Source organism: Salvelinus fontinalis, chromosome 18 (assembly GCF_029448725.1).
Source record: "Salvelinus fontinalis isolate EN_2023a chromosome 18, ASM2944872v1, whole genome shotgun sequence".
In the NCBI taxonomy this organism is placed as follows: Eukaryota; Metazoa; Chordata; class Actinopteri; order Salmoniformes; family Salmonidae; genus Salvelinus; species Salvelinus fontinalis.
The window spans coordinates 59,895,014-59,918,994 of NC_074682.1; the positions used below are offsets into that span (position 1 = coordinate 59,895,014).

Consider the following 23,981-nt stretch of genomic DNA (forward strand, 5'->3'; position numbering starts at 1 on the left):
GCTTCTTTCTTGAGGTCTGAGAGAGCTAAGCTTAAAAAACGTAAAAATAGATTTCTAATCTTATTTACAGTACAACATGAAAATGTGTTATGTTGAAGAACAAAAAAAGTCTAATTGAGGCAGATAGTTGAGGTAAGGTTTTGGTTTAAGTAGGCTAAACATAGATTCTTATTTACCTGCCAACTGTTTTCTGTACACACACCCCTCTGTACACGGATTATGTATTCCTGGACAGGAAATGAAAAAGGGACAGGAAATGATTACTTGTGATGTGACTTATCATAGCTATTCATCTCATATGTAGAGCCTAGATTATATATACAGTTTAAATTGGAAGTATACATACACCTTAGCCAAATACATTTAAAAACTCAGTTTTTCACAATTCCTGACATTTAATCCTAGTAAGAATTCCCTGTTTTAGGTAGTGAAATGTCAGAATAATAGTAGAGAGAATGATTTATTTCAGCTTTTATTTCTTTCATCACATTCCCAGTGGGTCAGAAGTTTGCATACACTCAATTAGTATTTGGTAGCATTGCCTTTAAATTGTTTAACTTGGGTCAAATGTTTTGGGTAGCCTTCCACAAGCTTCACACAAAAAGTTGGGTGAATTCTGGCCCATTCCTCCTGACAGAGCTGGTGTAACTGAGTCAGGTTTGTAGGCCTCCTTGCTTGCACACACTTTTCCAGTTCTGCCCAAAACAATTCTAAGGGATTGAGGTCAGGGCTTTGTTATGGCCACTCCAATACCTTGACTTGGTTGTCCTTAAGACATTTTGCCACAACTTTGGAAGTATGCTTGGGGTCATTGTCTATTTGGAAGACCCATTTGCGACCAAGCTCTAACTTCCTGACTGATGTCTTGAGATGTTGCTTCAATATATCCAAATAATTTTCCTCCTCATGATGCCATCTATTTTGTTAAGTGCACCAGTCCCTTCTGCAGCAAAGCACCCCCACAACATGATGCTGCCACCCCTGTGCTTCACGGTTGGGATGGTGTTCTTCGGCTTGCAAGCGTCCCCCTTTTTCCTCCAAACATAACGATGGTCATTATGGCCAAACAGCTCTATTTTTGTTTCATCAGACCAGAGGACATTTCTCCAAAAAGTACAATCTTTGTCTCCATGTGCAGTTGCAAACCGTAGTCTGGCTTTTTTATGGAGGTTTTGGAACAGTGGCTTCTTCCTTGCTCGTTTTACTGTGGATATAGATACTTTTGTATCCGTTTCCTCCAGCATCTTCACAAGGTCCGTTGCTGTTGTTCTGGGATTGATTTGCACTTTTCGCCCTGAAGTACGTTCATCCTGAGCGGTATGACGGCTGCGTGGTCCCATGGCGTTTATACTTGCGTACTATTGTTTGTACAGATGAACGTGGTACCTTAAGGCGTTTAGAAATTGCTCCCAAGGATGAACCAGACTTGTGGAGGTCAGCAATTTATTTTCTGAGGTCTTGGCTGATTTCTTTTGATTATCCCATGATGTCAAGCAAAGAGGCACTGAGTTTGAAGGTCGGCCTTCACATACATCCACAGGTACACCTCCAATTGACTCAAATTATGTCAATTAGCCTATCAGAAGCTTCTAAAGCCATGACATTATTTTGTGGAATTTTCCAAGCTGTTTAAAGGCACAGTCAACTTAGTGTATGTAAACTTCTGACCCACTGGAATTGTGAAACAGTGAATTATAAGGGAAATAATCTGACTGTAAACAATTGTTGGAAAAATTACTTCTGTCATGCACAAAGTAGATGTCCTAATCGACTTGCCAAAACTATAGTTTGTTAAAACATTTGTGGAGTGGTTGAAAAACGAGTTTAATGACTCCAACCTAAGTGTATGTAAACTTCCGACTTCAAATGTATATACATATATACACAGAGCTCCAACAGTACTGGGACTGTGTTACACGTGTTGTGTTTTGGCGCTGTACGCCAGCTCAAATCTCATACCCCCAAGACACGCTAACCTCTGACCATTACAATAACAGGGGAGGTTAGCATTTTATATCATATCCCCAAGACATGCTAATCTCTCACCATTACAATAACAGAGGAGGTTAGCATTTTATATCATACCCCCAAGACATGCTAACCTCTCACCATTACAATAACAGGGGAGGTTAGCATTTGATATCATATCCCCAAGACATGCTAACCTCTCACCAGTACAATAACAGAGGATGTTAGCATTTTATATCATATCCCCAAGACATGCTAATCTCTCACCATTACAATAACAGGGGAGGTTAGCATTTTATATCATATCCCCAAGACATGCTAACCTCTCACCATTACAATAACAGGGGAGGTTAGCATTTTATATCATACCCCCAAGACATGCTAACCTCTCACCATTACAATAACAGGGGAGGTTAGCATTTTATATCATACCCCCAAGACATGCTAATCTCTCACCATTACAATAACAGGGGAGGTTAGCATTTTATATCATACACCCAAGACATGCTAATCTCTCACCATTACAATAACAGGGGAGGTTAGCATTTTATATCATACCCCCAAGACATACTAACCTCTCACCATCACAATAACAGAGGAGGTTAGCATTTTATATCATACCCCCAATGACATGCTAACCTCTCACCATTACAATAACAGGGGAGGTTAGCATTTTATATCATATCCCCAAGACATGCTAACCTCTCACCATTACAATAATAGGGGAGGTTAGCATTTTATATCATATCCCCAAGACATGCTAACCTCTCACCATTACAATGACAAAGGAGGTTAGCATTTTATATCATACCCCCAAGACATGCTAACCTCTCACCAGTACAATAACAGAGGATGTTAGCATTTTATATCATATCCCCAAGACATGCTAACCTCTCACCATTACAATAACAGAGGAGGTTAGCATTTTATATCATACCCCCCAAGACATGCTAACCTCTCACCATTACAATAACAGGGGGGGTTAGCATTTTATATCATACCCCAAGACATGCTAACCTCTCACCATTACAATAACAGGGGAGGTTAGCATTTTATATCATACCCCCAAGACATGCTAACCTCTCACAAGTACAATAACAGAGGAAGTTAGCATTTTATATCATATCCCCAATGACATGCTAACCTCTCACCATTACAATAACAGAGGAGGTTAGCATTTTATATCATACCCCCAAGGACATGCTAACCTCTCACCATTACAATAACAGGGGAGGTTAGCATTTTATATCATATCCCCAAGACATGCTAACCTCTCACCATTACAATAACAGGGGAGGTTAGCATTTTATATCATATCCCCAAGACATGCTTACCTCTCACCATTACAATAACAGGGGAGGTTAGCATTTTATATCATATTCCCAAGACATGCTAACCTCTCACCATCACAATAACAGAGGAGGTTAGCATTTTATATCATACCCCCAATGACATGCTAACCTCTCACCATTACAATAACAAGGGAGGTTAGCATTTTATATCATACCTCCAAGACATGCTAACCTCTCACCATTACAATAACAGGGGAGGTTAGCATTTTATATCATACCTCCAAGACATGCTAACCTCTCACCACTACAATAACAGGGGAGGTTAGCATTTTATATCATATCCCCAAGACATGCTAACCTCTCACCATTACAATAACAGGGGAGGTTAGCATTTTATATCATATCCCCAAGACATGCTAACCTCTCACCATTACAATGACAGAGGAGGTTAGCATTTTATATCATATCCCCAAGACATGCTAACCTCTCACCATTACAATGACAGAGGTTAGCATTTTATATCATATCCCCAAGACATGCTAACCTCTCACCATTACAATAACAGGGGGGGTTAGCATTTTATATCATACCCCCAAGACATGCTAACCTCTCACCATTACAATAACAGGGGAGGTTAGCATTTTATATCATACCCCCAATGACATGCTAACCTCTCACCATTACAATAACAGGGGAGGTTAGCATTTTATATCATATCCCCAAGACATGCTAACCTCTCACCATTACAATAACAGGGGAGGTTAGCATTTTATATCATATCCCCAAGACATGCTAACCTCTCACCATCACAATAACAGAGGAGGTTAGCATTTTATATCATACCCCCAATGACATGCTAACCTCTCACCATTACAATAACAAGGGAGGTTAGCATTTTATATCATACCTCCAAGACATGCTAACCTCTCACCATTACAATAACAGGGGAGGTTAGCATTTTATATCATACCCCCAATGACATGCTAACCTCTCACCATTACAATAACAGGGGAGGTTAGCATTTTATATCATATCCCCAAGACATGCTAACCTCTCACCATTACAATAACAGGGGAGGTTAGCATTTTATTTCATATCCCCAAGACATGCTAACCTCTCACCATTACAATAACAGGGGAGGTTAGCATTTTATATCATATCCCCAAGACATGCTAACCTCTCACCATCACAATAACAGAGGAGGTTAGCATTTTATATCATACCCCCAATGACATGCTAACCTCTCACCATTACAATAACAAGGGAGGTTAGCATTTTATATCATACCTCCAAGACATGCTAACCTCTCACCATTACAATAACAGGGGAGGTTAGCATTTTATATCATACCCCCAATGACATGCTAACCTCTCACCATTACAATAACAGGGGAGGTTAGCATTTTATATCATAATACCAAGACATGCTAACCTCTCACCATTACAATAACAAGGGAGGTTAGCATTTTATATCATACCTCCAAGACATGCTAACCTCTCACCACTACAATAACAGGAGGTTAGCATTTTATATCATATCCCCAAGACATGCTAACCTCTCACCATTACAATAACAGGGGAGGTTAGCATTTTATATCATATCCCCAAGACATGCTAACCTCTCACCATTACAATGACAGAGGAGGTTAGCATTTTATATCATATCCCCAAGACATGCTAACCTCTCACCATTACAATGACAGAGGTTAGCATTTTATATCATATCCCCAAGACATGCTAACCTCTCACCATTACAATAACAGGGGGGGTTAGCATTTTATATCATACCCCCAAGACATGCTAACCTCTCACCATTACAATAACAGGGGAGGTTAGCATTATTGGGGTAAGTATGAAATTTGTGCGTCTAACTTTCTCAAGCATCATTATTCACGTTTCATTCAGGATTATCAGTAATCATGGTAACATCTACATTAATGTAGACATTTTACTAAACATATTCTATTCTCATTAACAATAAAAGTGAATCCAAAATGACACAATAGATAATTTACCATTCATTTATATTGTGCACAAAATAATCTAAAACAAAACCAAAACAAACAGCAAATTCATCCATAAAGTTTATAGAGTCACAAGCTTGCTCTAGTCAGTCCTTCACTAAAAGCTTGATCTAGTCAGTCCTTCACTAAAAGCTTGATCTAGTCAGTCCTTCACTAAAAGCTTGATCTAGTCAGTCCTTCACTAAAAGCTTGATCTAGTCAGTCCTTCACTAAAAGCTTGATCTAGTCAGTCCTTCACTAAAAGCTTGATCTAGTCAGTCCTTCACTAAAAGCTTGATCTAGTCAGTCCTTCACTAAAAGCTTGATCTAGTCAGTCCTTCACTAACAGCTTGATCTAGTCAGTCCTTCACTAAATTCTCCTCCTGGAGACAAAGGCTGACTGAACTGATTACCTACTTTTCTAGAAGATTATTATTAGAAATGATTATTGATAAGGCCTACTTTCTCCTAGCCTGGATCCATCATGAAATTATTATGAATATTTTTCACTTCATCAAACTTCATTACGAAACGGATTGTGTTAGGATCCAGGCTAACTTTCCCTGCCTTATGTGAGGCATGGTTAACTAAGATCAACTTGCTGTCGTCTCCTTGTCATGCCCGTCTCATGTGCTTCCTCCGTGATGAAGTTACTCCCACACTCAAAAACACAGAAGACAGGGATAAAAGGAGACGACATAGAACAAGAAATACAAGAAGGGGTAAAGTCCCCTCGGGAACATGGCAAGACTGTTCTAGTAGTTCTAATTCTATAGGAGAGGACACAGTGGTCAGCAATCCTTCATCCTTCTCGACAACGTTTTCACTCCCGTCACAATGTTCTATGATAACATGTATGTTTCACTGTATATTTAGTTAACCAGGGATATATTCATCGAGCAGTAGGCGTGCTGATCTAAGATCAGTGTTGCCTTTCAGATCATAACGAAGAAGATTACATGGAGAGGGGAGACCTGATCCTAGATCAGCACTTCTACTCTGATACCTAGTATTCAAATAGCGTTTCCCCCAAATCATTCACAACAGCTGAACACTATAGGCCTGAGAGGGTAGTACTGTGGACACGGCTCAAAATGGCACCCTATTCCCTATGTAGTGCACTACTTTTGACCAGATCCCCGGACAAAAGTAGGGTACTATATAGGGTACAGGGTGTCATTTGGGACACAACTAAGGTCTGTCAGGGTGACATGGTAGTACAGTAGCTGGAATAACACAAGCCAAAGGTCCAAAAGGTCTGGTTTAAACCTCACCAGGATAATCCACTGCAGGCCACTTAAACACCACTGAGCCTAAGCTATATGCCACTCACATAAACATTATTGTTCAATGTGCTATAAAGGTGATACATTCAGGCTGGCAGCAAACTGTGGTACATCCCAGTTGTAAACAACTACACCCGAGTGTGTAATGAAGTCTCTATTGACCTTCAATTCACATCAGATATGTCATGCCCATAGAGGGCACCTATCTGCCTGTTTAAAAAATTATAAAAAAAGAACGTAAAAATACTATTCTGTAATAATACCAGCCACCTAGCAGTTTCATGAAGTTGGCTTTAGCTAGGCCCAGATAGGTTTCCAATCAACTAAGTTAGTAGCTAGCTTGTCTAACTATATTAGCTGGTATGCCTGCTGGCAAGGTTGGTAGACTTTAGAAAAGCAAGCAATAACTAGGATGTATTGAATAAGACTCACATTCATTTCAATCTTTTATCCAGATTTTAACAGAGAAGCAGTTTTTTTGTACCCAGATTTTAGCAGAGACGCAGAGAAACAGTTTATTCTATCCAGATTTTAACAGAGAAGCAGTTTTTTTGTACCCAGATTTTAGCAGAGACGCAGAGAAACAGTTTATTCTATCCAGATTTTAACAGAGAAGCAGTTTTTTTGTACCCAGATTTTAGCAGAGACGCAGAGAAACAGTTTATTCTATCCAGATTTTAACAGAGAAGCAGTTTTTTTGTACCCAGATTTTAGCAGAGACGCAGAGAAACAGTTTATTCTACCCAGATTTTTAGCAGAGATGAAGATAACGTTTATTTTATTCAGTTTTTTTTGTTTTTGTTTTTAAATACACCAGTCAGGACAGAGACAGCTCAAGAGCAGAGGAGGCTGGTGGGAGGGGCTATAGGACAGGCTCATATTAAATAGAACGGTGTCAAACGTGGTTTCCATATGTTTGACACGTTCCATTACAACCATTGCAATGCGGCCGTCCTCCTATAGCTCCTCCCACCAGCCTCCTCTGCTCATTTGGTACACAAAGATAAGCAGAAAAAGATTAAACAATGATTATGGCTCTAGGTTGGTCTTTGAAAAATGCTAAATAAAAATTCTATGGAAAAGTGGAAAAGTAGATAAAGGGCCTCATTAGCAATAAACCCTAAGTACCCAGCCATTCTCACGTACTTCGTGGCCAAAAAGACATTTGGGGTGCACGACGGCCCTGATTTAAATCCATATTATCTAGTTCGCCATGTAGGCTACCTTAAGTTATCATTTCACCCTGACTTTACCCAACACAATTGTATCATCAATATGTGGCATTTTGTCTACCAGTAACGTTATTTACACAGTTTGGCAGTGTTTATTGTGAAAGACTCAACAATGACTGTATACAGGAAGGCTCTCAACCAGCTCTGGGAATGACACACGAACATTCCCCAACCAACCATCAACGGTCACAGACTATTTTAGCAAAAGGCCCCATAAGCGATACATTGCATTTTAGTTAGGGTCTAGCTAACAGCTGTCATTGTTAAGACAGGAAGAAAATAGTTGTTTAGTGAGTTAAACGTTTGCTCGTTTTACTCTGTTTGGTTGTTAAAACGGTAACCGATTTCCGTAATGAATACACCCCTGAACTAAACTAACTACAGTAGCTAGCTAAATAGTTAGCAGCTGGGTTAACTATCCAGCTGACTGTCAAAATGTCAACACGCGAGTCAATGGCAGCCGTTTTACAACGAACTGGTTGATAAACACTTTCCAACACGTCATTACACAAGCAGTAAACAACCGTCAACGTTAGAGACCAGCAACGACACTGGTTTATAGAAGCGGTCTGACACCATAAATAACTGTTTGTTAACCTTCACCGTGATAAATTAGCTAGCTAACTACTTCCTCGGCTTGTCCCTGCCTGGTCGAACCAGACTCACCGTGTGAGATTGTAGATTTTGGCTGGCTTCGATCAGTGCTGTAAGGGCCACCGTATCATCCAATAGCACCCTTCCCGGGGACTGCTTCTCCAAAAACGCCATCCCGGCGCCCGATCAGTAACGAACCCAACGATAAAACACCTTCGGGTGTGAAACCAACGCAGATGGACGTGAAGTCAAGCTAGCCGACTAGCTAGCTGAGTATTTAGTCAGAAATGAGGACAGGAAGGGTTGACACTTGACAGAATAGATTCCGATCCTACGCTTGCTTACAACTGCACTGGGGTCAGACAGACTTCCTGTTTAGATTAAAACAAGACTGAGCCAACGCGAGATGTGAATAGGAAAAACCTACCTCAATACAAGGATGAGAAGATTGAAAAACTGCAAAAAATACGAGCAGTTGTTCGATCTTCTCAGTGTAACAGTTGGGATAACAGGACCATTTGGAGTAAAACACATTTCTCAACCCATATACTATCTTGGATCGACTCAGCTGTGTTTTATCTGTCTGACCCCAGTGCAACTGTAAACTAGTGCAGGAATCTATTCTGTCTAGGTTGACACAGGCTGGCTGTGTCATCAGACCAAGTTCAGTACTGTTAATGGTGCTCGTAACTAATACATAGCTGCCTGCAGGTACCCGCCCCCAGTCCAGGGGTGGAGACAGCCAGATGGTCGGTTTGTTTTATTTCACAAGACAGGTTTGGCCATACATTTGGTAATCTGATTAGGAAAGACATTTCGAGTAAGTACAACAATTGGGTTTGAAACATCTATGAAGTATATGTCCATGTGTGATTATTAACTGTGATTGTGTTTATATTTATCACTAAAGAAACAATGTTTATATTTATCACTAAAGAAACAATACAACATGCATAGTAGGCAGCCTTGAAAATGCTTAGATTCAATTTATTTGTAACTCAAATATGCCTACATACATTGATCTAGGTCTTTATTATGCCACTTATTTACAAAACAGCTAAGAAGGATCTTTGATCAAACAAAAGTAGCCTCAAATTCAATAAATCATCATTTAACCAAAGAACATTGTGCACAATTATTTGTAATACAAGAGCACCAGACCATATAACAGTTATTTGAAAAATTATGAGCAAAACAAGGATCATTCCAGTGCCACTGATTTAGCAGGCATTTGTCAGAAGATGCTTTGGAGGTAGTCCCACAACAGATACTACCTCTGAGCTGTTCCTAGAGGGATGTGAGATTCAAGCCATACAAACTTAAAAAGGATCTCCAAAAGCCAGTTAAACAAAAGTACAGGTTTACCACAACATATTTTAAATCCCTGCCGCCACAACCAAAATCTCACGTTAGCTCAAGTCTGTCATGTCAAGAGAGACTACAATATATCCACCAACTAGCTTCAAAGGAAGTCCGTTTGTGCAAAACATTTCCACTCCTTCTCCGTTTGGCATGACAAGGAGTAGAATGTTAGCACAAACAGACTGGATTTGAAGGCAACAAAATATTCCCTCCAACTGTTATCGTCATCATCGCGCCCTTGGTTGCTGATCCTCTGGCATCATGATCATGACCTCCCCCTCCATGACCACTTTATCTTTGGCAGAGCAGGTCACTGCGATGAAGGCGAACGACATCTTGATCTTCTTCACCTCGGCTTCAGCCAGCACCTCCTCCCCGATGTACAGCGGCGCCGGGAACCTGATCTCCTGGTACAGGAAGATACAGCCGCTCCCCGGCAACTTGGTCCCCAGAATGGCCGAGATCAGTCCGTTTATCAGCACGCCGTGGACGATGGGCTTCTCGAACGACGTGGTCTTGGCATAGGTCGGGTCCAGGTGAATGGGGTTGACGTCCCCGGTGAGCTCGGCGAAGACCGCCACGTCCCTGGCGCTGAAGGTCTTGGTGAGAGAGGCCCGCTCCCCGACATGGAGGTGACGTGACTGGGGTAATGTAACCAACGGCAGGGGGCCCCTGGCCCTTTGAATGCAGTTAAGGGCTGCATAGTTGAAATTAGAGCACAAATGTTGTTTACTAAAGACATTTCTGAAAATGAAGTTCATTCTAGGTATTGTTTTGTCTTCAGTGTTATGGGTCACTGTGTTGACTCAAGAACCAACACCTCTGCTCAGTGCACCTCTGCTCAGTCCAGCTCCAGCTCACGACTATTCCCAGACAGAGTTAACAGGAAAGGTGACACCTAGGAGAGGGGGGGGGGGGGGGGGGAGTTTAGTTTTGATACAGATGTTTACATTACGCAGCAGGGTTGGTCAATTCCAATTAATAGGCAGTCAGTAGTTTACCTGAGTAACTCTGAAAAAGCACAGTTCCTCCTGATAGGATCCCAACAGTGTCAGGGCACTCCACAACTTCACCAGGCCACTGAAAGAAACAAACAGACCCAGTCACATCCACTAAAGAAGGAATCTCCAACCCTGTTCCTGGAGAACTACCCTCCTATAGGTTAACTCCAACCCTGTTCCTGGAGAGCTACCCTCCTATAGGTTAACTCCAACCCTGTTCCTGGAGAGCTATCCTCCTATAGGTTAACTCCAACCATGTTCCTGAAGAGCTACCCTCCTATAGGTTAACTCCAACCCTGTTCCTGAAGAGCTGCCCTCCTATAGGTTAACCCCAACCCTGTTCCTGAAGAGCTACCCTCCTATAGGTTAACTCCAACACTGTTCCTGGAGAACTACCCTCCTATAGGTTAACTCCAACACTGTTCCTGGAGAACTACCCTCCTATAGGTTAACTCCAACCCTGTTCCCGAAGAGAGACCCTCCTATAGGTTAACTCCAACCCTGTTCCTGAAGAGCTAATCTCCTATAGGTTAACTCCAACCCTGTTCCTGGAGAGATACCCTCCTATAGGTTAACTCCAACCCCCTCCTATAGGTTAACTCCAACCCTGTTCCTGGATATCTACCCTCCTATAGGTTAACTCCAACCCTGTTCCTGAAGCTACCCTCCTATAGGTTAACTCCAACCCTGTTCCTGAAGAGATACCCTCCTATAGGTTAACTCCAACCCTGTTCCTGGAGAACTACCCTCCTATAGGTTAACTCCAACCCTGTTCCTGGAGAGCTATCCTCCTATAGGTTAACTCCAACCCTGTTCCTGGAGAACTACCCTCCTATAGGTTAACTCCAACCCTGTTCCCGAAGAGCTACCCTCCTATAGGTTAACCCCAACCCTGTTCCTGAAGAGCTACCCTCCTATAGGTTAACTCCAACCCTGTTCCTGGAGAGCTGCCCTCCTATAGGTTAACTCCAACCCTGTTCCTGGAGAGAGCTACCCTCCTATAGGTTAACCCCAACCCTGTTCCTGAAGAGCTACCCTCCTATAGGTTAACTCCAACCCTGTTCCTGGAGAGCTACCCTCCTATAGGTTAACTCCAACCCTGTTCCTGGAGAGCTACCCTCCTATAGGTTAACTCCAACCCTGTTCCTGGAGAGCTACCCTCCTATAGGTTAACTCCAACCCTGTTCCTGGAGAACTACCCTCCTATAGGTTAACTCCAACCCTGTTCCCGAAGAGCTACCCTCCTATAGGTTAACTCCAACCCTGTTCCTGGAGAGAGACCCTCCTATAAGTTAACTCCAACCCTGTTCCTGGAGAGCTGCCCTCCTATAGGTTAACTCCAACCCTGTTCCTGGAGAGCTACCCTCCTATAGGTTAACTCCAACCCTGTTCCTGAAGCGCTGCCCTCCTATAGGTTAACCCCAACCCTGTTCCTGGAGAGCTGCCCTCCTATAGGTTAACTCCAACCCTGTTCCTGGAGAACTACCCTCCTATAGGTTAACTCCAACCCTGTTCCCGAAGAGAGACCCTCCTATAGGTTAACTCCAACCCTGTTCCTGAAGAGCTAATCTCCTATAGGTTAACTCCAACCCTGTTCCCGAAGAGAGACCCTCCTGTAGGTTAACTCCAACCCTGTTCCTGGAGAGCTATCCTCCTATAGGTAAACTCCAACCCTGTTCCTGGAGAACTACCCTCCTATAGGTTAACTCCAACCCTGTTCCCGAAGAGCTACCCTCCTATAGGTTAACCCCAACCCTGTTCCTGAAGAGCTACCCTCCTATAGGTTAACCCCAACCCTGTTCCTGAAGAGCTACCCTCCTATAGGTTAACTCCAACCCTGTTCCTGGAGAGCTGCCCTCCTATAGGTTAACTCCAACCCTGTTCCTGGAGAGAGCTACCCTCCTATAGGTTAACCCCAACCCTGTTCCTGAAGAGCTACCCTCCTATAGGTTAACTCCAACCCTGTTCCTGGAGAGCTACCCTCCTATAGGTTAACTCCAACCCTGTTCCTGGAGAGCTACCCTCCTATAGGTTAACTCCAACCCTGTTCCTGGAGAACTACCCTCCTATAGGTTAACTCCAACCCTGTTCCTGGAGAGAGACCCTCCTATAGGTTAACTCCAACCCTGTTCCTGGAGAGCTGCCCTCCTATAGGTTAACTCCAACCCTGTTCCTGGAGAGCTACCCTCCTATAGGTTAACTCCAACCCTGTTCCTGAAGAGCTGCCCTCCTATAGGTTAACCCCAACCCTGTTCCTGGAGAGCTGCCCTCCTATAGGTTAACTCCAACCCTGTTCCTGGAGAACTACCCTCCTATAGGTTAACTCCAACCCTGTTCCTGGAGAGCTACCCTCCTATAGGTTAACTCCAACCCTGTTCCTGGAGAGCTGCCCTCTTATAGGTTAACTCCAACCCTGTTCCTGGAGAGCTACCCTCCTATAGGTTAACTCCAACCCTGTTCCTGGAGAGATACCCTCCTATAGGTTAACTCCAACCCTGTTCCTGGAGAGCTACCCTCCTATAGGTTAACTACAACCCTGTTCCTGAAGAGCTACCCTCCTATAGGTTAACTCCAACCCTGTTCCTGAAGAACTGCCCTCCTATAGGTTAACGCCAACCCTGTTCCTGAAGAGCTACCCTCCTATAGGTTAACTCCAACCCTGTTCCTGGAGAGCTACCCTCCTATAGGTTAACTCCAACCCTGTTCCTGGAGAACTACCCTCCTATAGGTTAACTCCAACCCTGTTCCTGGAGAACTACCCTCCTATAGGTTAACTCCAACCCTGTTCCGGGAGATCTGCCCTCCTATAGGTTAACTCCAACCCTGTTCCTGAAGAGCTACCCTCCTATAGGTTATGATGATTTATTTGTTGTATTTGACCCTCTTTTTCTCCCCAATTTCGATCTTGTCTCATCGCTGCAACTACGCAAAGGGCTCGAGGGAGGCGAAGGTCGAGTCATACATCCTCCTTAACACCCGCCTGCTTAACCCGGAAGCCAGCCGCACCAACGTGTCAGAGGAAACACTGTTCAACTGACTACCGGGCTCAGCCTGCAGAATTTTGCCCAAGACTTGCATGCGGGGGTAAATTGTATGGCCAGTTAGTTACCTGTTGTACACACGGAGCACGCCTGTTAGTGTGCTCTCATCAAACTTCAACAGATCAAAAGGGAAGGCACCTCCAACCTAAAACAGAGGAAGAAGTTGACCAAAAATGTTAAGCGATGTTTTCAGCTCAGACTAAAGGAATTCCAAAATGAGCTTGAATAGAAATAACCCCCCCAGGCTAATCAACTCGAAATAACCTCACCCCCAGGCTAATCAACTAGAAATAACCCCACCCCCGGGCTAATCAACTAGAAATAACCCCACCCCCAGACGAATCAACTAGAAATAACCCCACCCCCAGACGAATCAACTCGAAATAACCCCACCCCCAGGCGAATCAACTCGAAATAACCCCACCCCCAGGCGAATCAACTAGAAATAACCCCACCCCCAGGCGAATCAACTAGAAATAACCCCACCCCCAGACGAATCAACTAGAAATAACCCCACCCCCAGACGAATCAACTAGAAATAACCCCACCCAAAGACGAATCAACTAGAAATAACCCCACCCCCAGACGAATCAACTAGAAATAACCCCACCCCCAGACGAATCAACTAGAAATAACCCCACCCCCAGACGAATCAACTAAAAATAACCCCACCCCCAGACGAATCAACTAGAAATAACCCCACCCCCAGACGAATCAACTAGAAATAACCCCACCCCTTGACTAATCAACTAGAAATAACCCCACCCCCAGACGAATCAACTAGAAATAACCCCACCCCCGGACTAATCAACTAGAAATAACCCCACCCCCGGACTAATCAACTAGACATAACCCCACCCCCGGACTAATCAACTAGAAATAACCCCACCCCTTGACTAATCAACTAGAAATAACCCCACCCCTTGACTAATCAACTAGAAATAACCCCACCCCTTGACTAATCAACTAGAAATAACCCCACCCCTTGACTAATCAACTAGAAATAACCCCACCCCTTGACTAATCAACTAGAAATAACCCCACCCCTTGACTAATCAACTAGAAATAACCCCACCCCTTGACTAATCAACTAGAAATAACCCCACCCCTTGAATAATCAACTAGAACTAACCCCACCCCAAAACTAATCAACTAGAAATAACCCCACCCCTTGAATAATCAACTAGAACTAACCCCACCCCAAAACTAATCAACTAGAAATAACCCCAAACCTTGAATAATCAACTAGAACTAACCCCACCCCAAAACTAATCAACTAGAAATAACCCCACCCCTTGAATAATCAACTAGAACTAACCCCACCCCAAAACTAATCAACTAGACATAACCCCACCTCCGGGCTAATCAACTAGAAATAACCCCACCCCCGGACTAATCAACTAGAAATAACCCCACCCCTTGACTAATCAACTAGAAATAACCCCACCCCCGGGCTAATCAACTAGACATAACCCCACCCCCGGACTAATCAACTAGAAATAACCCCACCCCCGGACTAATCAACTAGAAATAACCCCACCCCCGGACTAATCAACTAGACATAACCCCACCCCCGGGCTAATCAACTAGACATAACCCCCCCCCCCCCCCGGACTAATCAACTAGAAATAACCCCACCCCCCGGACTAATCAACTAGAAATAACCCCACCCCCGGACTAATCAACTAGACATAACCCCACCCCCAGGCCAATTACAAACAAGGATTAAGTGTCTAGTGTGAGAGACTGGAATGGGAAATACTTTTACATTAACACCTCCTAAATCAATGGAAACGGAAGATAGCAACAAGTACAAAGTGCTGCTAATAGCAATGTAATATAACCACAATTCCCTTTACGTGAGGAATACAGAGTTATGAGATGCACTCTATACATTATATCTATCAACATTTTGTATATTACAGCTATATCAACAACATTCCGTACATTACAACACTCTATACGTTAGAGGCCGACCGCTTAATCGGAATGGACGATTAATTAGCGGCGATTTCAAGTTTTCATAACAATCGGAAATTGGTCATTTTGTATGCCGATTTTGCCGTAAAAAAAGAAATAAAAATGTACACCTTTATTTAACTAGGCAAGTCAGTTAAGAACACATTCTTATTTTCAATGACAGCCTAGGAACAGTGGGTTAACTGCCTTGTTCAGGGGCAGAACGACAGACTTTGACCATGTCAGCTCGGTGATTCAATCTTGCAACCTTACGGTTAACTAGTCCAACGCTCTAACCACCTGCCTCACGAGGAGCCCACCTGTTACGCGAATGCAGTAAGAAGCCAAGGTAAGTTGCTAGCTAGCATTAAACTTATCTTATAAAAAACAATCAATCATAATCACTAGTGATAACGACACCTGGTTGATGATATTACTAGTTTATCTAGCGTGTCCTGCGTTGCATATAATCGATGCGGTGCGCATTCGTGAAAAAGGACTGTCGTTGCTCCAACGTGTACCTAACCATAAACATCAATGCCTTTCTTAAAATCAACACACAGAAGTATATATTTTTAAACCTGCATATTTAGCTAAAAGAAATCCAGGTTAGCAGGCAATATTAACCAGGTGAAATTGTGTCACTTCTCTTGCGTTCATTGCACGCAGAGTCAGGGTATATGCAACAGTTTGGGTCGCCTGGCTCATTGCAAACTAATTTGCCAGAATTTTACGTAATTATGACATAACATTGAAGGTTGTGCAATGTAACAGGAATATTTAGACTTATGGATGCCACCCGTTAGATAAAATAAGGAACGTTTCCGTATTTCACTGAAAGAATCAACGTTTTGTTTGAGATGATAGTTTCCGGATTTGACCATATTAATGACCTAAGGCTCGTATTTCTGTGTGTTATTACACTGTTCAAAAAAATTAAGGGAACACTAAAATAACACATCCTAGATCTGAATGAATGAAATATTCTTATTAAATACTTTTTTCTTTACATAGTTGAATGTGCTGACAACAAAATCACACATAAATTATCAATGGAAATCAAATTTATCAACCCATGGAGGTCTGGATTTGGAGTCACACTCAAAATTGAAGTGGAAAACCACACTACAGGCTGATCCAAATTTGATGTAATGTCCTTAAAACAAGTCAAAATGAGGCTCAGTAGTGTGTATGACCTCCCTACACTCCTGATGAGGTGGCGGATGGTCTCCTGAGGGATCTCCTCCCAGACCTGGACTAAAGCATCCGCCAACTCCTGGACAGTCTGTGGTGCAACGTGGCGTTGGTGGATGGCGCGAGACATGATGTCCCAGATGTGCTCAATTGGATTCAGGTCTGGGGAACGGGCGGGCCAGTCCATAGCATCAATGCCTTCCTCTTGCAGGAACTGCTGACACACTCCAGCCACATGAGGTCTAGCATTGTCTTGCATTAGGAGGAACCCAGGGCCAACCGCACCAGCATATGGTCTCACAAGGGGTCTGAGGATCTCATCTCGGTACCTAATGGCAGTCAGGCTACCTCTGGCGAGCACATGGAGGGCTGTGCGGCCCCCCAAAGAAATGCCACCCCACACCATGACTGACCCACCGCCAAACCGGTCATGCTTGAGGATGTTGCAGGCAGCAGAACGTTCTCCACGGCGTCTCCAGACTCTGTCACGTCTGTCACATGTGCTCATTTGCTCAGTGTGAACGTGTTTTCATCTGTGAAGAGCACAGGGCGCCAGTGGCGAATTTGCCAATCTTGGTGTTCTCTGGCAAATGCCAAACGTCCTGCACGGTGTTGGGCTGTAAGCACAACCCCCACCTGTGGACGTTGGGCCCTCATACCACCCTCATGGAGTCTGTTTCTGACCGTTTGAGCAGACGCATGCACATTTGTGGCCTGCTGGAGGTCATTTTGCAGGGCTCTGGCAGTGCTCCGCCTGCTCCTCCTTGCACAAAGGCGGAGGTAGCGGTCCTGCTGCTGGGTTGTTGCCCTCCTACGGCCTCCTCCACGTCTCCTGATGTACTGGCCTGTCTCCTGGTAGCGCCTCCATGCTCTGGACACTACGCTGACAGACACAGCAAACCTTCTTGGCACAGCTCGCATTGATGTGCCATCCTGGATGAGCTGCACTACCTGAGCCACTTGTGTGGGTTGTAGACTCCGTCTCATGCTACCACTAGAGTGAAAGCACCGCCAGCATTCAAAAGTGACCAAAACATCAGCCAGGAAGCATAGGAACTGAGAAGTGGTCTGTGGTCACCACCTGCAGAACCACTCCTTTATTGGGGGTGTCTTGCTAATTGCCTATAATTTCCACCTTTTGTCTATTCCATTTGCACAACGGCATGTGAAATTTATTGTCAATCAGTGTTGCTTCCTAAGTGGACAGTTTGATTTCACAGAAGTGTGATTGACTTGGAGTTACATTGTGTTGTTTAAGTGTTCCCTTTATTTTTTTGAGCAGTGTATATATGACAGCGAGTGACTGTGACTAGCACCTGTTGTCTCCCTCTCCTCCCTGCTGCAGCGACCACCACAGAACATCAACAGTGTTTATCGCGCTGTCCGTGTTGCTGAACCTGCTAAATCATTTCTGGCCTTAAAGTTCCGTTACCGAAATCCCTAATGTGTTTAGGAAAAACCTTCCCTATTCCCTCAACCTTTGCTCTCTTTACGTGACACATGTAAGCATGGAATGCATGTGACCAATATGGCCTGACCTATAGCATATCATAAACTGGTTATAACAAACTCTAAACACCATAATACACGTGACAACTAAATAGATGCAGATGACGTGACAAACAAACTCGAAACGGGGGAACGTTTGATTGCTCAAGCGGTAAAGGGGAAGTCAGATGTTTGTAATAAAAGTGACTAGTTGTGGAAAATACTGGAGATGAAGAAAAATGTAAAGGAAGAAGCACTGTCTGCCAAACAGGTGTTAGACTACAACAATGTTTCTATTTGGAACAATGTAAACACTAAATACCAGAGAGTCTATAGTACGTTTTTTAGGGCGGGGGGGGGGGGTTTACAGCAAAGACTAAACACAGTCGCAATTGCCGACATGGAACGGTGTATTGATTGTTTACAATAATTATTCAAGGGTCGCTTTGTTATTTTAAAATAAACGCTTGATTGCATTTCAAATCATGAATGACTCGTATGCTGTGTATTATGACACGAACGAATGGTTGACTGATACAGTAGCCTATATAAGTATAGAAATATAGGCCTAATTTACAGTATAAAGATTAAAACAGGATGTGCTCTTCGGCCTACAGTTCGATGGTGGTTATACAAGGCTGCTATGCTAAAGCCTACTAATGATAAAGACATGACTTATTATCATGATCATAATAATAACGAGATCAAGAAAAAGTTTAGAAATATTAATTTTTCAGACAATTTGGAACCGTGTAAACACTAAATAAATTATAATACCAGAGGCTGTTCTAACAGGGGAAAAAACGTGTAAAACATTTATTACAGCAAAAGATTAAAAACAGACACATTTGTTAAATTGTTAATCAGATTGTTGTTTTTGCTTGAGGCTTGGTGCTCACGGAATTAGTAGGATATTAAACAAACAGGCAACACAAGCAGGATCAGTCTTATTTCTGTAGCTAGATATGTGAAAAATTTATAAAGCCTGGCACATTTAACAGTTAGGCGACAGCGATCGCTATCCAACACAGGATTAAGTGCATTTTTGAGAAAATATTTATATTTGTTTGTGTTGCACCATTGTTCTTACAGTGCCTTTGGAAAGTATTCAGACTTTTCCCACATGTTGTTACGTTACAGCCTTGTTCTAACATTGATTAAATTAAAAGGATCCTCAGCAATCTATATACAATACCTATAATGACAAAATAGGTTTGACATTTTTTAATTTACATAAGTATTCAGACCCTTTGCGATGAGACTCGAAATTGAGCTCAAGTGCATCCTGTTTCCATTGATCATCCTTGAGATGTTTCTACAACTTGATTGGTGTCCATCTGTGGTCAATTCAATTGATTGGACATGATTTGGAAAGGCACACATCTGTCTATTTAAGGTCCCACAGTTGACAATGAATGTCAGAGCAAAAACCAAGTCATGAGGTCGAAGGAATTGTCCATAGAGCTCCGAGACAGGATTGTGTGGAGGCACAGATCTGGTAAAGGGTACCAAAAAAATGTATCCAGCATTGAAGGTCCCCAAGAGCACAGTGGCCTCCATCATTCTTAAAAGGAAGAAGTTTGGAACCACCAAGACTCTTCCTAGAGCTGGCCTTCCAGCCAAACTGTGCAATTGGGGGTGAAGGGCCTTGGTCAGGGAGGTGACCAAGAACTTGATGGTCACTCTGACAGAGCTCCAGAGTTCCTCTGTGGAGATGGGAGAACCTTTCAGAAGGACAACCATCTCTGCAGCACTCCACCAATCAGGCCTTTGTGGTAGAGTGGCCAGACGGAAGCCACTCCTCAGTAAAAGGCACATGAAAGGCCGCTTGGGGTGAGAAATAAGATTCTCTGGTCTGATGAAACCAAGATTTTACTCCTTGGCCTGAATGCCAAGCATCACACCTGGAGGAAACCTGGCACCATTCCTACGGTGAAGCGTGGTGGTGGCAGCATCATGCTGTGGGGATGCTTTTCAGCTGCAGGGAATGGGAGACTAGTCAGGATTGGGGTAAAGATGAACGGAGCAAATTAGAGAGATCCTTGATGAAAACCTGCTCCAGAGCGCTCAGGACCTCAGACTGGGGTGAAGGTTCACCTTCCAACTGGACAACGACCCTAAGCTCACAGCCAAGACAATGCAGGAGTGGCTTCGGGACAAGTCTCTTAATGTCCTTGAGTGGCCCAGCCAGAGCCTGGACTTGAACCCGATTGAACATCTCTGGAGAGACCTGAAAATAGCTGTGCAGCAACACTCCCCATCCAACCTGACAGAGCTTGAGAGGATCTGCAGAGAAGAATGGGAGAAACTCCCTAAATACAGGTGTGCCAAGCTTGTAGCCTTATACCCAAAAAGACTCAAGGCTGTGATCACTACCAAAGGTACTTCAACAAAGTACTGAGTAAAGGGTCTAAATACTTATGCAAATGTGATATTTCTAAAAACCTGTTTTTTCTTTGTCATTATGGGGTATTGTGTGAAGATCGAGGAAAAAATAAACGACAACATTTTAGAATAAGGCTGTAACGTAACAAAATGTGGAAAAAGTCAAGGGGTCTGAATACTTTCCAAAGGCACTGTATGTAATAACCATATAGGCAACAATTTCAGTAGCAAGTGTTAGTGATGAACTGTGCCATCCCCATGGCCTCCACAATGGATCAGTCCACTCACACTGGTGTCCTGTACACCATGATTTATATTTTAGCTATATGCTTGACGAAAGAAATATCGGTCGACCAACAGCCTAACGCCCAAACAATCCACCAGTCGACTAAATGGGATCAGCCCTAAAAGAAATGTATAAATTATTTGTTTGAAGTTGGATTGAACAGTGTAAAACAATCAGAATGGTGAAAGGCTCATTGAAATCACTTATAATGTATGCATTGCCAGTGTAACGGATGTGAAATGGCTAGCTAGTTAGCGGGTACGCGCTAATAGCGTTTCAATCAGTTACGTCACTTGCTCTGAAACCTAGAAGTAGTGTTGCCCTTTGCTCTGCAAGGGCCGCGGCTTTGTGGAGCGATGGGTAACGACGCTTCGTGGGTGTCAGTTGTTGATGTGTGCAGAGGGTCCCTGGTTCGCGCTCGAGGTCGGGGCGAGGGGACGTACTAAAGTTATACTGTTACATTGATGCTGTTGACCCGGATCACTGGTTGCTGCGGAAAAGGAGGAGGTTGAAAGGGGGGGTGAGTGTAACGGATGTGAAATGGCTAACTAGTTAGCGGGTACGCGCTAGTAGCGTTTCAATCAGTTACGTCACTTGCTCTGAAACCTAGATGTAGTGTTGCCCCTTGCTCTGCAAGGGCCGCGGCCTTTGTGGAGCGATGGGTAACGACGCTTCGTGGGCGACCGTTGTTGATGTGTGCAGAGGGTCCCTGGTTCACGCCCGGGTCGGGGCGAGGGGACGTACTAAAAGTTATACAGTTACACCAGCCTAGGGTCACAAACTACACAAAGCGTATTTATAACTTTTAAATTTAAGTCAATTTAGCGGACACTCTTATCCAGAGCGACTTACATGACCAATTAAGTTTAAGTGCCTTGCTCAAGGGCATATCGGCAGATGTTTTCACTTAGTTTGTCTCCGGGATTCGAACCAGTGACCTTTCTGTTACTGGCCCAACTCTCTTAACCGCTTGGCAACCTGCCCTAGTTATACAAATACATACAAAAATACAATCAAAACTTTAAAAAACAAAAAAAGTAAAATATTGTGATATGAAATTTTGGCCATATTGCCCAGCTCTAATCCATATGGATTTGTTCTGTTTCATTTCAGCTTGGATTCAACCAGTCTAGCTTCACTTTACCTCTCCATACAGGTCCCTGAGGCCAGAGACGATGAGCTGCTTCAGTTGGGCTGCACTGAGTGTGGCGCTTTCATTCTCCAACACTCTGAAAGGGTTCAAAAGAGGTCCTGAATTAACAAGTGTTTTCTATGAAGCGTTCAAATCAAATCTTTGTGAATCCTTACTGCAGGATAAAAATGCACACACAGCACAGAGTAGTTTGAAAGTGAGTTGTGAACACCGATGCACTGTCACCTCACAGTTGTTTGTCTACTGTGTACTCTACTCAGGGAAAGGAGTTGTTCCTGACCACGTGACCAGATCAGGTAAAACTATAGGGCTTCGGCGAAAGAGGCAGGAAGTAAATGGAAAAAGAATAATTTTGCATCAAATGGAAAGAAACTTTGATCAAGTGGTGGTGACACTTACAGGGAGATCCTCATATAGTGGTAAACGGATGTGTTCTTGTACACAAGTCGCTCATAAGTCGCAGGTTCGTCCTTTATGTCTGCGCGCCGCATTCTATTTGGCTACAAGCGTCGCGTGTCCTTCAAAACATAAAAACAACAGTACCGTTAAAACTACTATGGTCTGACAATGTAACGTTAAGTCAGTATTTTAGCCTATAGTATGTCAAGGGTGATATACAAGTTGGCGATTCAATGCATTGTAATGTGTAGGTAATAATGATTGAACGTTATGTACAGTTCGCTGTTTCAGAAACCTGGATCTGATGAGGCTAACGTTAGCTAGCAGCTCAGCTAACTAGCCAGCTACTGAGGATTGAAATGGGCCTAGCTAAATATCTGATGACAGAATCGTTTACTGTACTTTATACACTCACCAACTGCGTCAACGTGTTGCTGCTGAATCCACTTGAACTTTTTTATAAATGTCTGTAATAACAAACTTGCCTGTTGATAAGTGCTTGACCCAACGTGACTGACAAAACGTGCTTGCCCTGAAGCTACGCATGCGCAGAACATGTACATTTTGTAAACAGTGGTAGAATTCCAATTGAACTCCTCCCTCTTAAAACCCATTGGATAAGAAGGTCAGAGGGGCGGGACCTCTGGCTTCCAATTCAAGGGGCTTTATTTGCATGGGGAAAATATGTTAACATTGTCAAAGCAAGTGAAGTAGATAATATACAAAAGTGAATTATACATCCAAGCTTTCTCATCCAATGTATTTTGAGAAGGAGCCGAGGAGAGTGTATATAGGACACGAGGTGATCCAATTGAGTTTTTCCCAACGAGAACAGAAGCGCCGAGTACTCTTGCTAAAATAAAGTGTCGCCACCTAGCGAAACAATGAGGCATTAACACAAAACAAAGCTTCTTGGTCGCGTACACAGTTTAGCATATGTTATAGCGGGTGCAGCGAAATGATTATGTTACTAGCTTCTATCAATGCAGTACAATGTCAAACAAATACACACATGATAAAAATGCAAATTAAAAAATAAATTAAGAAATGTCGGAATTGGCGTTGTTGAATATTCCTTTCTGATTTTTATATAATATATTTTATATGTTATATATTCTAGCGTGCATTATTTCCCTATAACGCACAGTGTATTTGCACGGTAGAATTGAATAGCAATAGTTAATTTGACATGTTTTGTTTGAGATGTTTTTGAAAGCAAAAGTCAAACAGAAAACAATAATGGCATTGTTGAACTCGATTTTCATAATAGCAAGCTAGGTCTGATGGTTTGGTTAGCTAAACATATATAGGAATTCTGTTTGTTTGGTTACCACGGCAA

At 43.1% G+C, this 23,981-nt stretch overlaps 3 protein-coding genes across 4 annotated transcripts in view; all 3 read right to left on the reverse strand.

Annotated features, from left to right (window-relative positions):
* pxk (PX domain containing serine/threonine kinase) overlaps nt 1-8,785 on the reverse strand; it is a 55,711-nt gene extending 46,926 nt beyond the window's left edge. The window contains exons 1-2 of one of the 2 annotated variants that reach the window (XM_055869953.1): nt 8,447-8,785; nt 177-227 (exon numbers count right to left, since the gene is read on the reverse strand). In XM_055869953.1, coding sequence (XP_055725928.1) covers nt 177-227; nt 8,447-8,548 — 153 coding nt within the window. In that variant the 5' untranslated portion in view covers nt 8,549-8,785. The remainder of the gene's footprint in view (nt 1-176; nt 228-8,446) is intronic. The other variant, XM_055869954.1, reaches the window with a different exon arrangement.
* Nucleotides 8,786-9,340: 555 nt separating this feature from the next.
* LOC129815820 (hydroxyacyl-thioester dehydratase type 2, mitochondrial-like) lies at nt 9,341-10,497 on the reverse strand. The gene has a single exon (XM_055869956.1). It carries the CDS (start codon nt 10,495-10,497, stop codon nt 9,964-9,966), a length of 534 nt encoding a protein of 177 aa, XP_055725931.1. The 3' UTR covers nt 9,341-9,963.
* A 47-nt stretch (nt 10,498-10,544) lies between these two features.
* rpp14 (ribonuclease P/MRP 14 subunit) lies at nt 10,545-23,200 on the reverse strand. The gene is made up of 6 exons (XM_055869957.1): nt 23,058-23,200; nt 22,643-22,761; nt 22,235-22,319; nt 13,847-13,923; nt 10,738-10,816; nt 10,545-10,634 (listed from the first exon to the last, which is right to left on the reverse strand). Exons 2-6 carry the CDS (start codon nt 22,732-22,734, stop codon nt 10,578-10,580), a joined length of 390 nt encoding a protein of 129 aa, XP_055725932.1. The 5' UTR covers nt 22,735-22,761; nt 23,058-23,200; the 3' UTR covers nt 10,545-10,577.
* Nucleotides 23,201-23,981: the final 781 nt, after the last annotated feature.